This window comes from Panthera leo, chromosome B1 (assembly GCF_018350215.1).
Source record: "Panthera leo isolate Ple1 chromosome B1, P.leo_Ple1_pat1.1, whole genome shotgun sequence".
In the NCBI taxonomy this organism is placed as follows: Eukaryota; Metazoa; Chordata; class Mammalia; order Carnivora; family Felidae; genus Panthera; species Panthera leo.
This window is the reverse complement of record NC_056682.1, coordinates 135,182,844-135,196,950: the sequence shown is the minus strand read 5'-3', so window position 1 is coordinate 135,196,950 and position 14,107 is coordinate 135,182,844. Positions and strand designations below refer to the sequence as shown.

Sequence of the window (14,107 nt, the reverse complement as noted above, 5' to 3'; positions counted from 1 at the left end):
ATTTGAAGCATAGAATAAAGATAAGGTGACCCAAGATTATGTTTTGGAGCACAAGTTGCATTTTTGCTAATCTTGTAGGACCTATACTAGCAGCTTACCTTTAAGAAGTTAATCAACTGAATGGGAGCACATTTACAGAGGTTAGCTTCAACTGAGTATTATAGGAAATTTTTTTTTTTTTTTTTTAGCAACTTACTGGTTTTGCATAAAACTAGTAAATAACTGATTAGACAACTTTTCATTGATAAGTAGGGAAGTTTTATTTTTGGAGATTGTTTTTTAGAGTTTATTTACTTAGAGAGAGAGAGAGTGTGAGAGAGCGCATGCATGCATGCATGCAAGTGGGGGAAGGGGCAGGGAGACAGGGAGAGAGAGAATCCCAAGCAGGCGCCATGCTGTTAGTGAATTCTGAATTGGGGCTCCATCTCACAAACGATGAGATCATGACCTGAGCTGAAATCCAGAGCCAAAATCCAGAGTTAAACCAACTGAGCCACCCAGGCACCCCTATTTTTGGAGATTTTAGTGTGATTGCTTATCTACTTTTTGTACCTGCAAAGTTTGTTGTTACTATCTATAAAGTAGAACATAACATCACTTATATTGACAATTTTAGTTGAAAATTTTTATTACTGCATGTTGTAATTAATAATACACATAAATATACATACATTCTAAAGGACAAGATACACCCCAGAATTGCATATTATTAGGGAAATAATAGGTAGAGTGGAATTTATGTGTCTTGAGGAAAACGCAAGTGATCCCAGAGACTTTATAGAGAAGGATAAGTTGGGGTTCATCCTACCAGAAAGTTAAGTGCATAGTCACAATGGATTAAAGGATATATAAGAGTGCTCTCTCTGGTCTAAACTTTTACTCTTTTTAATCTTCCATGGCATCGTTTTCCAATTCTCTCAAACTTCTCTGTATTCAACTCATTACTTTGGTTAGGTAGTAACCCCACCCCATGAAGTGGGGGGTGGGGTGGGGGAGGAGGGAGAACAGGTACAGCTTGGTGTGGTAATTAACTACTCCAAAATCCCTGAGTCCATTGATAGGGGCTGAGATGGATCACATACACTTCAAATAAAACTGCCCTTTCCCCAACAGAAGCTAAGAGACAGATGATACATTAGATTAAGACCATTTTACATCTGTTTATTCTCATTGTTAGGAAGCCCTAGAAATCCATCTTTCCCTATGTGCTAATACTCATAGCCTATCAGCATAGCATCTGTTATAATATCTACCAGGACTACTCTATTATTCCATTTATGCCTATTTATGTCAGCCTCCAAAGTGAAAGGGCGGGCCTATGCCGGCCGACTCCATCTTGTTCTGTGTCCTTCACCTTGACCACACCTCCTCCCCTTGAGTAACCCCCCCCCTCACCTGTCTAACAGGACTCGGACCCTTCCCCAGCCAATCGGCTGAGGCCACAGCCGTTACCTCACCAACTGCCCCTGGGCCCCAATAAAACCTTTGTCCTTTTGAAACTCGCTCTCTCTCCCTGGTATCTCACCGCTGCGTCGGTGCAGGTAGGGGATTGAGCTCGAGCTAGCTCGAATAAAGGTTCTTTTGCTTTTGCATCGGACTCGGCTCCCTAGTGGTCTTTGGGGATCACGAATTCTGGGCATAACATTTGGGGGCTCGGCCCGGGATCCCCAAGACCCCTGAGGGACCCCCGACCCGGAGAGCCTGACTGGCCACGGTTAGTGTCTGTTTGTTTGTTCTGTCTTTTCTGTGTGAGCTCACTTCTGGAGTTCTGGTAGTGCCCGACGCGGTCTAAGTGGACGCACTGGAGGACCACGGGCCGGGAGTTTCGGAAGACGTTCCGATTCTCCCTTCTGGAGGGACGTGGAATCCCCTCAAAGGTCTGAGACGAGGCGGGTCGCTCCCGCTGGTCGGTGTGAGGCCGTCGTCTTTGGAGGGACGTGGAATCCCCTCATCGGTTTTGGAGGGACGTGGAATCCCCTCAAATGTCTAAGCTAGCTTTCAGTGTTGCTTCCATGGAGTTGGAAGATTTTCTAGGGGCCCTCTGTTTGTCTGTTTTTGTGTTTCTCTGTTTTGTTCTGTGGACTTACTGGACGGACGTTATGGGACAGACTCAGACTACTCCTCTAAGTATTATGATTGATCACTTTAAGGATGTGAGGGGAAGAGCTAACAACCTCAGTGTGGAAGTCCGAAAGGGTCGGTGGCAGTTTTTTTGTTCTAGCGAGTGGCCAACTTTCAATGTCGGATGGCCACCAGAGGGGACCTTCGACCTCCCTACCATCCACCGAGTCAGGAGTATCATCTCTCAGCCTAAGACGGGCCATCTTGATCAGCTCCCTTACATTATCACTTGGCAGGACCTTGTGGAAGACCCACCCTCTTGGCTTAAACCCTTCCTAGCCCCGCTCCCTCCGGAGCCAAAACCCATTCTTGCTTTGCAGGGGACAAAGAAGAAGAAAAGTCTTATCCAGCCTTCAGCACCCCTCTACCCTGTCTTACAGGGGGGTACTGAAGAAGAATTAATTTTTCCTCCCTCGTATAACCCCTCTAGGATGCTGGAAGAACACCATCCTCCCCCTCCGGGGGAGGCAGATGCTGTTCCGAGAGCGGGAGGCGGAAACGCTCCAGTGGGAAGCCCGCCCTTCACCAGACAAAGGGCTCAGAGGGAGCAATCCGCCTCCGCCGCCGACTCCACTATTCTGCCCCTGCGAGCCACCGGACCCCCAGACGCGGAGGGGAACCAGCCCCATCACTATTGGCCTTTCGCCACTAGTGACCTCTACAATTGGAAAGCTCAGAATCCTAAGTTTTCCGAGAAACCGGCAGGGCTTATTGATTTATTAGACTCTGTTCTTTTTACCCATCAGCCCACGTGGGACGATTGCCAGCAGCTTTTGCAGGTCCTGTTCACGACTGAAGAAAGAGAAAGAATCGTCAACGAGGCCCGAAAACTAGTTCCGGGCACAGACGGGAATCCCACCACCAACCAGGCTCAGATAGATGCCTCCTTCCCCTTAACTCGGCCCCAGTGGGATTTCAACACGGCAGAAGGTAAGGAGAGGCTCCGGGTCTACCGCCAGACTCTAATGGGGGGTCTCCGAATGGCTGCTAGAAAGCCAACCAATTTGGCCAAGGTAGGAAATGTACAACAGGGAAAAGATGAATCTCCGGCTGCCTTTTTAGAACGGATCATGGAGGCATTCCGTACCTATACCCCCATGGATCCAGAGGCTCCGGAAAGCAAGGCAGCTGTTATCATGGCCTTTGTAAACCAATCGGCCATAGACATTAGGAGAAAATTACAGAAAATAGATAGACTAGGAGAAAAAAGTCTGCAGGACTTACTGGTGGTAGCCGAAAAGGTATATAATAACCGGGAGCTTCCTGAGGACAAGCAGGCCCGCGCCATGGCGACTGCCAGCAGTAAGCAGACTCGAGACCTGGCCAGAATACTACTAGCTACCACTGCTGACTCCCCTGAGGAACGAGACCGCCATCTCCGGCAGCTGGCAGACGACACAAGAAAAGGTAAAAGAACCACCAAGGGGGGGAAGCAGAGGCTGCAGAAGGATCAGTGCGCATACTGCAAGGAGATAGGGCATTGGGCCCGAGATTGTCTGAAAAGGGCCGGCGGGAAAGGAAGCAAGACTGATCGAGTAAAAGTCCTAGAGCTAGATGAACTAAGTGATTAGGGGAGTCGGGGTTCGGACCCTCTCCCCGAACCCAGGGTAACTCTTAAAGTGGAGGGGACCCCTGTTGACTTCCTTGTCGACACCGGAGCACAACATTCGGTCCTCCGCACCCCACAAGGAAAACTAGCCAGCAAGAAGTCCTGGGTACAAGGGGCAACTGGTATGAGCCAGTATTCATGGACTACCCGAAGAACAGTAGATTTGGGAACGGGCCGGGTATCCCACTCCTTTATGGTAATACCAGAATGCCCCTACCCGCTGTTAGGACGGGACTTACTGACCAAGATTGGAGCTCAGATAACTTTCAGACAAGGGGGGCCTCAGGTCACCGATGGCAAGGGCCACCCCATCCAGGTCCTGACCATGAAACTGGAGGATGAATACCTCCTCCACCAGGAGGCGCTCCCGAGAGAGGATAATATAGACAGATGGCTACAAGAATTCCCCTCGGTTTGGGCAGAGACTGGGGGGGGGATGGGACTAGCCGCTCATAGGACCCCAGTCCTGGTAGAGCTCAAGCCAGGAGAGAGTCCGGTAAGGATCAAACAATACCCCATGTCACAGGAGGCCCGGAAGGGGATCCAGCCACACATCCGGAGACTACGAAGCCTAGGGGTACTAGTTCCTTGCCAGTCTGCCTGGAACACCCCCTTACTGCCGGTCAAAAAGCCTCACACAAATGACTACCGACCGGTACAAGACCTCCGGGAAGTAAATAAGAGGGTCGCGGACATACACCCAACTGTTCCCAACCCATATACTCTCTTGAGCTCCTTGGCGCCCTCCAGGGTCTGGTATACTGTACTAGATTTAAAGGACGCCTTCTTCAGTCTGCCGCTGGCACCCCAGAGCCAACCCCTGTTCGCCTTCGAGTGGCATGATCCGGAGGAGGGCTACAGTGGGCAACTCACCTGGACACGGCTACCTCAGGGATTCAAAAATTCACCCACCATCTTCGACGAGGCACTACACGAGGACCTGGGTGAGTACAGAAGGGAGCACCCTGGCCTCACCCTCCTACAGTACGTAGATGACATCCTGATTGCTGCTGACACGGCCAAAGACTGTGAGCGAGGGACCCAGGACCTGCTGGCTACCCTGGGAGCTTTAGGGTACCGGGCATCCGCGAAGAAGGCTCAGATATGCAGGGAGAGGGTAAGTTACCTGGGATATATCCTGGAGGGCGGACAGCGGCGGTTATCAGATGCCAGAAAAGAAACTGTCCTAAAGATCCCTACTCCCACCTCCCGAAGAGAAGTGAGGGAATTCCTAGGATCAGCCGGCTACTGCCGCCTCTGGGTTCCAGGTTTTGCTGAGATCGCCAGGCCCCTATATGAAGCTACCAAAGAGGGGAAAACATTTAAATGGACTGAAAAAGAAGAAATTGCCTTTAATCAGTTAAAAAAGGCCCTCCTAAGTGCCCCAGCCCTGGGCCTACCAGACATTATGAAACCCTTCCACCTCTTTGTAGACGAACATAAGGGAATAGCAAAAGGGGTTCTAACTCAAGCCTTAGGCCCCTGGAACCGCCCAGTGGCTTACCTGTCTAAGAAACTAGACCCAGTGGCTGCCGGCTGGCCGCCATGCCTAAGAATTATTGCGGCGACAGCACTCCTAGTCAAGGATGCAGACAAACTGACCCTAGGACAGGAGATCTGGATCACAACCCCACACGCCATTGAAGGGGTCCTGAAACAGCCTCCTGATAGATGGATGAGCAATACACGTGTGACTCATTACCAGAGCCTCCTACTCAACCCTCCACGAGTGCGGTTCCACCCCAGTGCAGCCCTCAATCCTGCAACCCTGCTGCCCGACCCTGACCTAGGTGCTCCACTACATGACTGTGCGGGAATCCTGGAACAAGTACATGGATTCCGGATGGACCTGACCGACCAGCCCCTCCCCGATGCCGAGGCTACTTGGTTCACTGATGGCAGCAGCTTTGTGCGAGATGGACACAGGTATGCGGGTGCAGCGGTGGTCACTGAAATGGACACCGTATGGGCGGAGGCTCTACCCTCCGGAACGTCAGCCCAGCGAGCGGAGCTCATAGCCCTCACCAAGGCGCTGATGCTGGGAGCTGGAAAACGGCTTAACATCTACACAGACAGCCGTTATGCATTTGCCACAGCTCATATTCATGGGGCAATTTATCAGGAGAGGGGGTTACTGACGGCAGAAGGACGGACTATAAAAAATAAGCAGGAGATACTTAACCTGCTTACGGCCTTATGGCTTCCTGCCAAGCTAGCCATTATCCACTGCCAAGGGCACCAAAAAGCTGATAACCCAGTAGCTAGAGGTAATCGAAAGGCTGACCAGGCAGCCAAGGCAGTAGCCCTTACTCCAGTCCCCACCATGACCATACAACTACCAGACCCGGGAGACCCACTTTTACCAGACCAGCCCAAATACTCCCAGGAGGAGTTACAGCGGATCAAGAAACTCCCCATGGCCCAGGAGATAAAGGGATGGTGGTATACACCTAACAAGGAGCTCGTGCTGCCAGACCGGCTCGGAGTCTCAATATTAGAGCACATGCATCGGTCTACTCACATGGGGGCCCGAAAATTAAAAGACTTAATCCGACATGCCGGAATCAAGATTCACCAACAGGACACCAAAATAGAGCAAGTTGTATCTGCCTGCAAGACCTGCCAACTCACCAACGCGAAAGCCACATCAAATAAAAAAGGAACCAGGCTCAGAGGCACCAGACCGGGAGCCCAATGGGAAGTCGACTTCACTGAAGTCAAACCAGGAAAGTATGGTTATAAATATCTTTTAGTATTTACAGACACCTTCTCTGGCTGGGTGGAGGCATACCCAACCAAGCATGAAACGGCTCAGACGGTGGCTAAGAAGCTACTAGAAGACATCTTACCCAGGTATGGTTTTCCTGCCATGGTAGGATCAGACAATGGACCAGCTTTTATCTCTCAGGTAACACAGGCAGTAGCCAAGGCGGTGGGGGCAAACTGGAAATTACATTGTGCTTATAGGCCCCAGAGCTCAGGACAGGTAGAAAGAATGAATAGAACCCTAAAAGAGACCCTTACCAAATTAACCATGGAGACTGGCGGGGACTGGGTGACTCTCCTACCGTACGCCCTTTACCGGGTTAGAAACACTCCTTACACTCTGGGTTTTACTCCCTACGAGATCATGTTTGGCAGGCCACCCCCTGTTATTCCCAGCCTTCGAGCTGAACTTCTTGCAGAGTTTAAAGATCAAGAACTTTTTCTTTCCTTGAGAGGGCTCCAGAGGGCGCACGAGGATATTTGGCCGCGCCTCCGTGCCATCTACGAGGCTGGCCCGACCCCGACACCTCATCAGTACAAGCCGGGAGACTGGGTCTATGTCAAGAGGCACCACCGAGAGACTCTCGAGCCGCGCTGGAAGGGACCCTACATTGTAGTGCTGACAACCCCCACCGCTCTCAAAGTAGACGGCATCGCGACCTGGGTCCATCACACCCACGTTCAGCCAGCGGACCCCTCCTCGATCCGGAAGGACTTCGTCACGCGATGGGCCATCAGTCGGGACCAACACAACCCGCTCAAGCTCAAGCTCAAGCTACAGCACATTCGACTCACCTAATATTGGTAACTCTGTTAACTCTGCTTGTCATTGCTCATGCTACCGGGAGTCCCCACACCCCCCAAAACATCACCTGGCAGATCATAGATACCAGCTCAGGGACAATACTTAATTAGACCTCCCAGAGCCACCCCAGGGACACATGCTTCCCAGAACTTTGCGTAAACCTCTAAACTCTGTTCCCCTTGTCACCATAAATGCAGCCGGTCCCATGATTGGGTCCCTAAGCTACATGACAAGGGAGGAATGAAAGGGCGGGCCTATGCCGGCCGACTCCATCTTGTTCTGTGTCCTTCACCTTGACCACACCTCCTCCCCTTGAGTAACCCCCCCCCTCACCTGTCTAACAGGACTCGGACCCTTCCCCAGCCAATCGGCTGAGGCCACAGCCGTTACCTCACCAACTGCCCCTGGGCCCCAATAAAACCTTTGTCCTTTTGAAACTCGCTCTCTCTCCCTGGTATCTCACCGCTGCGTCGGTGCAGGTAGGGGATTGAGCTCGAGCTAGCTCGAATAAAGGTTCTTTTGCTTTTGCATCGGACTCGGCTCCCTAGTGGTCTTTGGGGATCACGAATTCTGGGCATAACAAAAGAAGTCCCCAGACATCCAGGTCACCTCACCTCTCCTACACTCTAATCCCCATTGAGTTCCATATACCCCCATTCTGTTCTCTTTCCCTGCCTTTCTCCAACCTCTAAAATTCTTCCATGGTGCCCTTTGGAATTCGAGTTCTATTAGAAGTAAGATCTCCTGTTCCTCAACCAATTCTTTGAATATTCTTTTCATCTTCTCACTCCAAAAGAAAACTGGCTGTCTCCTAAATTTTCTGCTTTCCTGACATCTGTCTCAAGTGATGGCTTTGTTGTTCCATAGCTTTCTCACCACTGGGCCTGAGAGTGGAGAAGGTCTCTTCCTCACACCTTATTGCTGCTTCCAGACCATTCTCCTTTTTGTCCACCTACAACCTTTCAACATTGAATCTTGTGCCATCATATTATATCCATCATTGCCCTCTATTATTGCCAGCATTTACTGATTCCCAGTCTTTTCCTCTTATTTTCTCTGGTTTTACTTGTGGCTCATTTTCTAACATATGCATAATGATATGGTTTTGGAGTGATGGAGTGGAGGTCCAGAGCTGATGGCCAAGAAAGACTTCTTGAGATGTCTTTGATTCAAAAATGTGGATGGGACCCATGGGCAGGAAGAGTTGCACTGGGGTTGTGAGGAGACACTGATTATATACTTGGGAGTTGGGGGAGGTAAAGGCAAGAAGTTTCCAAATCCTTTTGGATTTGCTAAAGAAGACTCACAGGATCCTGGAGGCCTAGCTATTGTCCAGCTAAGGTTGTTTTTCCCTTTAGCAAAGCATTTGTCTCAAGTATTTGTCAATGGGCTGCAGGTTACAAGGCAATTTAATTTTATCTATCGTTTGCTTTTGCCTTTGTTTCTCACATCAGTAATTCTTGCTAATTTTAATATGAACACAAAGAATCCTTCCAACATCCTGACCTGTTAGTTCCTTGAACTGTTCTCATGGCTATAGCCTAGACTTTGTCATTAGTCTTAATTCCATAATCTTAATTTCTTATATCCTACTCCTTAACCAGCACCTCCTCTTAGCTCACCTCCTGCCATCCTTTTACCTCCACTGGGACCTACAGTTCATTGATCCACCACCTTTAAACTGTCTCTCTCTTTGTGACATCTTCATTATACTTCTTACCCGCCTCACTCATGCACAATCATAATCATCTCCCTGACATTCACTCTTGACTCTCTTGCCCCACCTCTCCTTTCATTGTACTGCTTCCTGAAACCACAGCCCACAGCTGGGTTGAATTCTTCCTTTTCTGGGTCTACAACCATGGAGCTTCCTTTGGCTGTAGAAAGAACATGGAACCATGCTGACTGGTCTCATTTAAATTCAATATGTAAACCTCAAGTGGGCCCTTACTGCTGTCAGGCAATCATAGTGGCCCATTTAGTCTCCCATTGTCTTTTACAACTACTTAACATTCCTTCTCTTCACTCAAACCCATAACAGTTTCTTCCGGTCATCACTCTCAACTTCCTCACCAAGAAAATTCAAGCAATAAAAAAGAGAAATTCCCTGGAATGTCCACCACCATCTCTGAATGTCATCAAACCCTCATACTCTGCTTCCCTGCCTATTGCTACAAATTAACTATCCATGCTCTATTTAAATACCCATGCTCTATTTCGTTCATCCTCTTGTGCACATGATCCCTTTCCCTCTTGTTACACAGTCACTTAACAGTTCTTTCTTCTACATATTTTCTTTGCTGTCTACTAGATAGTTCTCATCAACATGCAAACATACTGTTATTTTTCCCATCTAAAATCAAATCTCCTCTCGGCCTCATTCTCTCACCAGTTACCCCCCTTTTTCTTTAATCCTCATTAGTGCAAAACTTCTGAGAAGAGTTGTCTGTATTGGCTGTCTTTAATTTCTCTTCTCTTTCTCTTCAACTAATTCCATTCAGGATGTCTCCTCAGCACTCCATAGAATTGACCCCTGTCAAGGTAACCAATGATATCTATATTACTACTTACTATATCTGGTGGCCAATTCCCAACTCTCATCTTGATTTATCTATCAGCACATTTTTGGGGGCTACAATATGGTTATTCGTATCTATCCACATATTTGACATAGTTGATCATGATGAGGGAATCAAAGGCAAACTGAGGGTAAAGCACAAGGTAATTCCCCGCCCCCCCCTACTTTGGTATATATGTGATATGCCTCAGGCACTCCTGGATGCCCAAGAACAAAGGAAAGGGAAAAACAAATGGTTAACCGATAGAGATCACAGTCTGCAGGACCTGAGTCTCTATCAATTTGCAACTATTTTAATGATTTACAAGAAAAAAGGTAATCTCCAGAAACTTATAGACTCAACATTTCCCTCTATAGTGGAGGTGCCCTCCCCTCCATAGTGATGCGGGGAACAAAGGCAAGAAGAAAAAGTAGATAAAATTAAATTTCTTTATAACATGCAGCCCATTGACAAATACTTGAGACAGGCAGAGTAAAACATTCTTTCAGGAAGTCCCAACTGTCTTAATGTGAATGCTTTGCTAGAGGGAAAAATAACATTAGCTCAACAACTGGCAAGGCCTCCAGTGTCTTGTGAGACTTCTTTAGCATATGAGAGTCCTTTTGGGAACTTCCCCTTGCTTTTACACCCCTCTCCCTCACCCCCCATAACTCCAGGTATATAATCAGTCACTCCTCACAACCCCAGTGCAGTACTTTCTGCCCAAGGGTCCTGTCCCTGTGCTTTAATAAAACCACCTTTTTGTACCAAAGACGTCTCAAGAATTCTTTATTGGCTGTTGGCTCGGGACCCTACCACCACTCCAAAACCAAATTAATCACACCATTTTCCTTGATTCAATTTCTTCACCTGGTTTCCATTTCACCACCCTCTTTTGTTTTTCCTCATACCTCACTGTTAACTCCTCAGTCTCCTACTCCTCCTTTCTCTGAGCTTGTCATGTTAGAGTGCTCTGGGATTGAGAGCTTTTGATTCCTTGATCTTCTTTTTTCTATCTATACTCACTCAAAGCTGTCATCTATTATCAAGCCAATGGTTCATAAGTCCAGACTTTTCTTCTGGACTCTAGATTCATTTATACAACTTTCTGCTAGACAACTTCATGTGGATGTCTACTGAACATGTAAAAATCATCGTGTAAAAGACTAAACTATGAATCCCCTCTCCTTTACCTGTAGCCTTTCCCATTTTGGTTGATGGCAATTCTGCCCTTAGGCTTACTTGCTCAGACCAAAATTCTTGAAATGATCTTTGACTTCATTTTGCCTCAGGTAGTTCTTACCCAATCCATTAAGAAATCTTTTTGCTCTGTTTTCAAATATATCTGAAAGCCAGAGTCCTTACAATAGTCTCTGAGGCTCTAGACACTCTGGCCTCTATTACCTCTCTGACCCACCACGTACTCTTCTACTTTCCCATTCTATTCCAGACATCGTTCCATATAAGAGGCTTTTTTCAACTGTTCTCTTTCTCTGGAGTGGTCTTGTCTCAGATGTTCAGCTGGTTTCTTTAAGTTTCTTGCTAAAATATTACCTTCTCAAGGAGACCTACTTCAAATAACACCCTTATCCCCATGCCCCCTATCCCCCATAGCCTGCTATATACAAGCTCAGAAATGAGAACTATCCCCTTAAAGGGCTCCTCCTTTTTCATCTCTGTTTTCCAAATCAAAGATTTGCAAAATGTATAAAAGGGATATATTTACTCTGAGATAACTTGTACATAAGTAGTTTATACTTTTTTGAGTTTGTTTAGTTGAAATGGGATATATAGTAGGCAATTGTAAAAAAAGCCTTTCTTGAAATGTGATAAAAATACCAATGATGCAAATTCTTAGAGACTGGGGCACTGTGGTAGAAACCAGTTAGGAATACAGATAACTGTTGTCCCAATAATAACAGTTACTAGGGAACTTTCCATAATTCAGCTATTCTGAATAGCTAATATTTACGGAATACCTAATAAATGTCAGGCATTTTTCTAAATGCTTTACATATAACATGTTCTTATGCCTCACAGGAATACTGTGAAGTATTTCCCTAGTGTCTTCATGGAGAAAGTGTGAAGGAAGGGGATAGGCAAGTGTGGAAGCAAGGACACATGAGCTTGTAGTCCTCTATGCTCCTAATTGGTTTTTCCAGTCCCAAGCTCTTACTTGAGAATCTGAAGGGATTGTGAATCAAGACAGAAGTGAGTGGACCTAACAGAAATGGTCAGGGCCAAAGGCACCGGGGTAACTCAGTCGGTTGAGTGTCCAACTCTTGATTTCAGCTCAGGTCATTATCCCAGGATTGTGGGATAAAGCCCCCACATTGGGCTCTGCACTGAGCATGGAGCCTGCTTGGAATTCTCTCTCTCTCTCTCTCTCTCTCTCTCTCTCTCTCTCTCTGCCCCTCTCCCCTGCTTCCTCGTGTGCTCTCTTGCTCTCTCTCTAAAATAAATAAATAAATAAATAAATAAATAAATAAATAAATAAAATGCAATGTTAGGAAAAAAAAAAAAAAAAGAAGTGGTCAGGGCCAGAAGAAACAAAACATTGAGGCAGAAACAATAGAAACATTCTGAGTGTTCCATCAGGGTTAAGTTTAATGGCTGCTACTGTCTTTTGCCTCAAATAAATGTAAATATTTATCATAAATACAACTCTTCTAAGTGGAAATGTCTCCTGAAATTCTGGGACTTGGGAGAAGAAGGCCCAGCACCCTGCAGATGAAGAAGAACCAGAGTGTACAAAAATCTAGTTGGAGAATCGTGAATGAACTACAAATGCAAGAAGAAGGGAACAATGAAGTTGTAAAGGGTTAGCAAACCAGGGTTTTGTGTGGAGCACAATTTTGTCACCTCAATCTGCATTTTCTGCCCAACATGCCAAAGCTCGCTGTCAGGCACTGAGCACAGGTGAGTAGACTGGAAGGTAGCAGCCTCAATTTCATGCTCATTACTGATTCTCCTCCAATGTGACAAGGATAAATGATGAAAATCAATGTTCTTATCCTTGACTCCTTTCTATCAAGCTTCCCCACGTTCAGTTTTGTATGAGGATGCAAAGAGCTCCGGTGCTTTTTGTGATAATGAAAAGATCTGATGGCATCTTTTGATATCCAAAGTTGTGAGAGTGATGTTTCAATGCATATTTTATCTTGACACTCTTCTGCCCTGTGGCTGTACTTGATGGGAAGGGACTACTGCTCCAGTAATGATTAATCAGTAACTGACTCACTCTGTAATTGGAAATGCAGCACAAGAAAGATAATGCAGCTTCAAAGACCTTTGTTTATGAAGTGTTTTATCATAATTTGAAAAATCTACTTGTTTTCACATAAACCTATGAGGTAGGTTATTGTCACTGCCATTCTAAAGATGAGAATGTGAAGCTTGGGTAGCTCCTACAAGGTCACAAGAGAAATTATTGGCTTAGGATGAGAACTCACAGTCCTCCTTTCACCAGATTATTACCCTTGGAGTCACATAATTATAGTGACAAATAGAATGACCAAACATAACGTGTTAAGCAGTGAGATAGGCATAGAAGTCTATTGATGCAAAAAGCTGAAAGGCAAAAGGGGCCATTATTCAGGCAACAAACATAGTCTGTGCCATGCTTTTAAGCCACTAAGGACAAGTAAAATGAATACATATTTGCTTTTTTCATTGTTGTTATTTGTGCTGTCTCTATTGCCTGGACACTGACCTTGATTTTAGGTTTGTAGGGTGACTCCACAGTAACTCTTATCATTAGTAGAAACCACCTAGGTAGGCTTGATGTTCCCATGGTGCTCCATGTTTTCATGCTTCATACTCAGAGGGCAAATGGTGAGTGGATAATTAACTGAGAAATAAGATCAAAACATAGTAGAGGTTTTAACAATATCATTCTGCCTTTCTTTTTAGAATCTTATGAGACATATTGCTCTCTTGAGAGAGAAGGACATTGAGGGTAAGAACAAAAGAGACTAGTTTATTATTTTACTTGATTTCCAAATGTGATGATTAACAAGGGGAGGTCTTTTCTATATTAGGTATGTGAACCATAGATGAAGCCTGAGATGAAGTCAGAAGAAAAGCTCAGGCTTTATGATTCAGAGAAGGAAATTATTTTACTTGGATTTGATGCTGAAGATTAAAAAAAAATTTTTTTTAATGCTTATTTATTTTTGAGACAGAGTGTGAGTGGGGGAGGAGCAGAGAAAGAGGGAGACACAGAATTTGAAGCAGGCTCCAGGCTCT

General features: G+C 46.2%; 1 protein-coding gene across 1 annotated transcript; it reads left to right on the top strand.

Moving 5' to 3' along the window:
* Positions 1–2,099: 2,099 nt before the first annotated feature.
* On the top strand, positions 2,100–7,181 carry LOC122217081 (the record flags this gene model as incomplete). The annotated part of the gene is given in 1 exon segment (XM_042933975.1): positions 2,100–7,181. A coding segment is annotated over 1 exon segment (5,082 nt), but the record flags the coding sequence as incomplete, so codon positions are not given.
* Between the last annotated feature and the right edge of the window lie 6,926 nt (positions 7,182–14,107).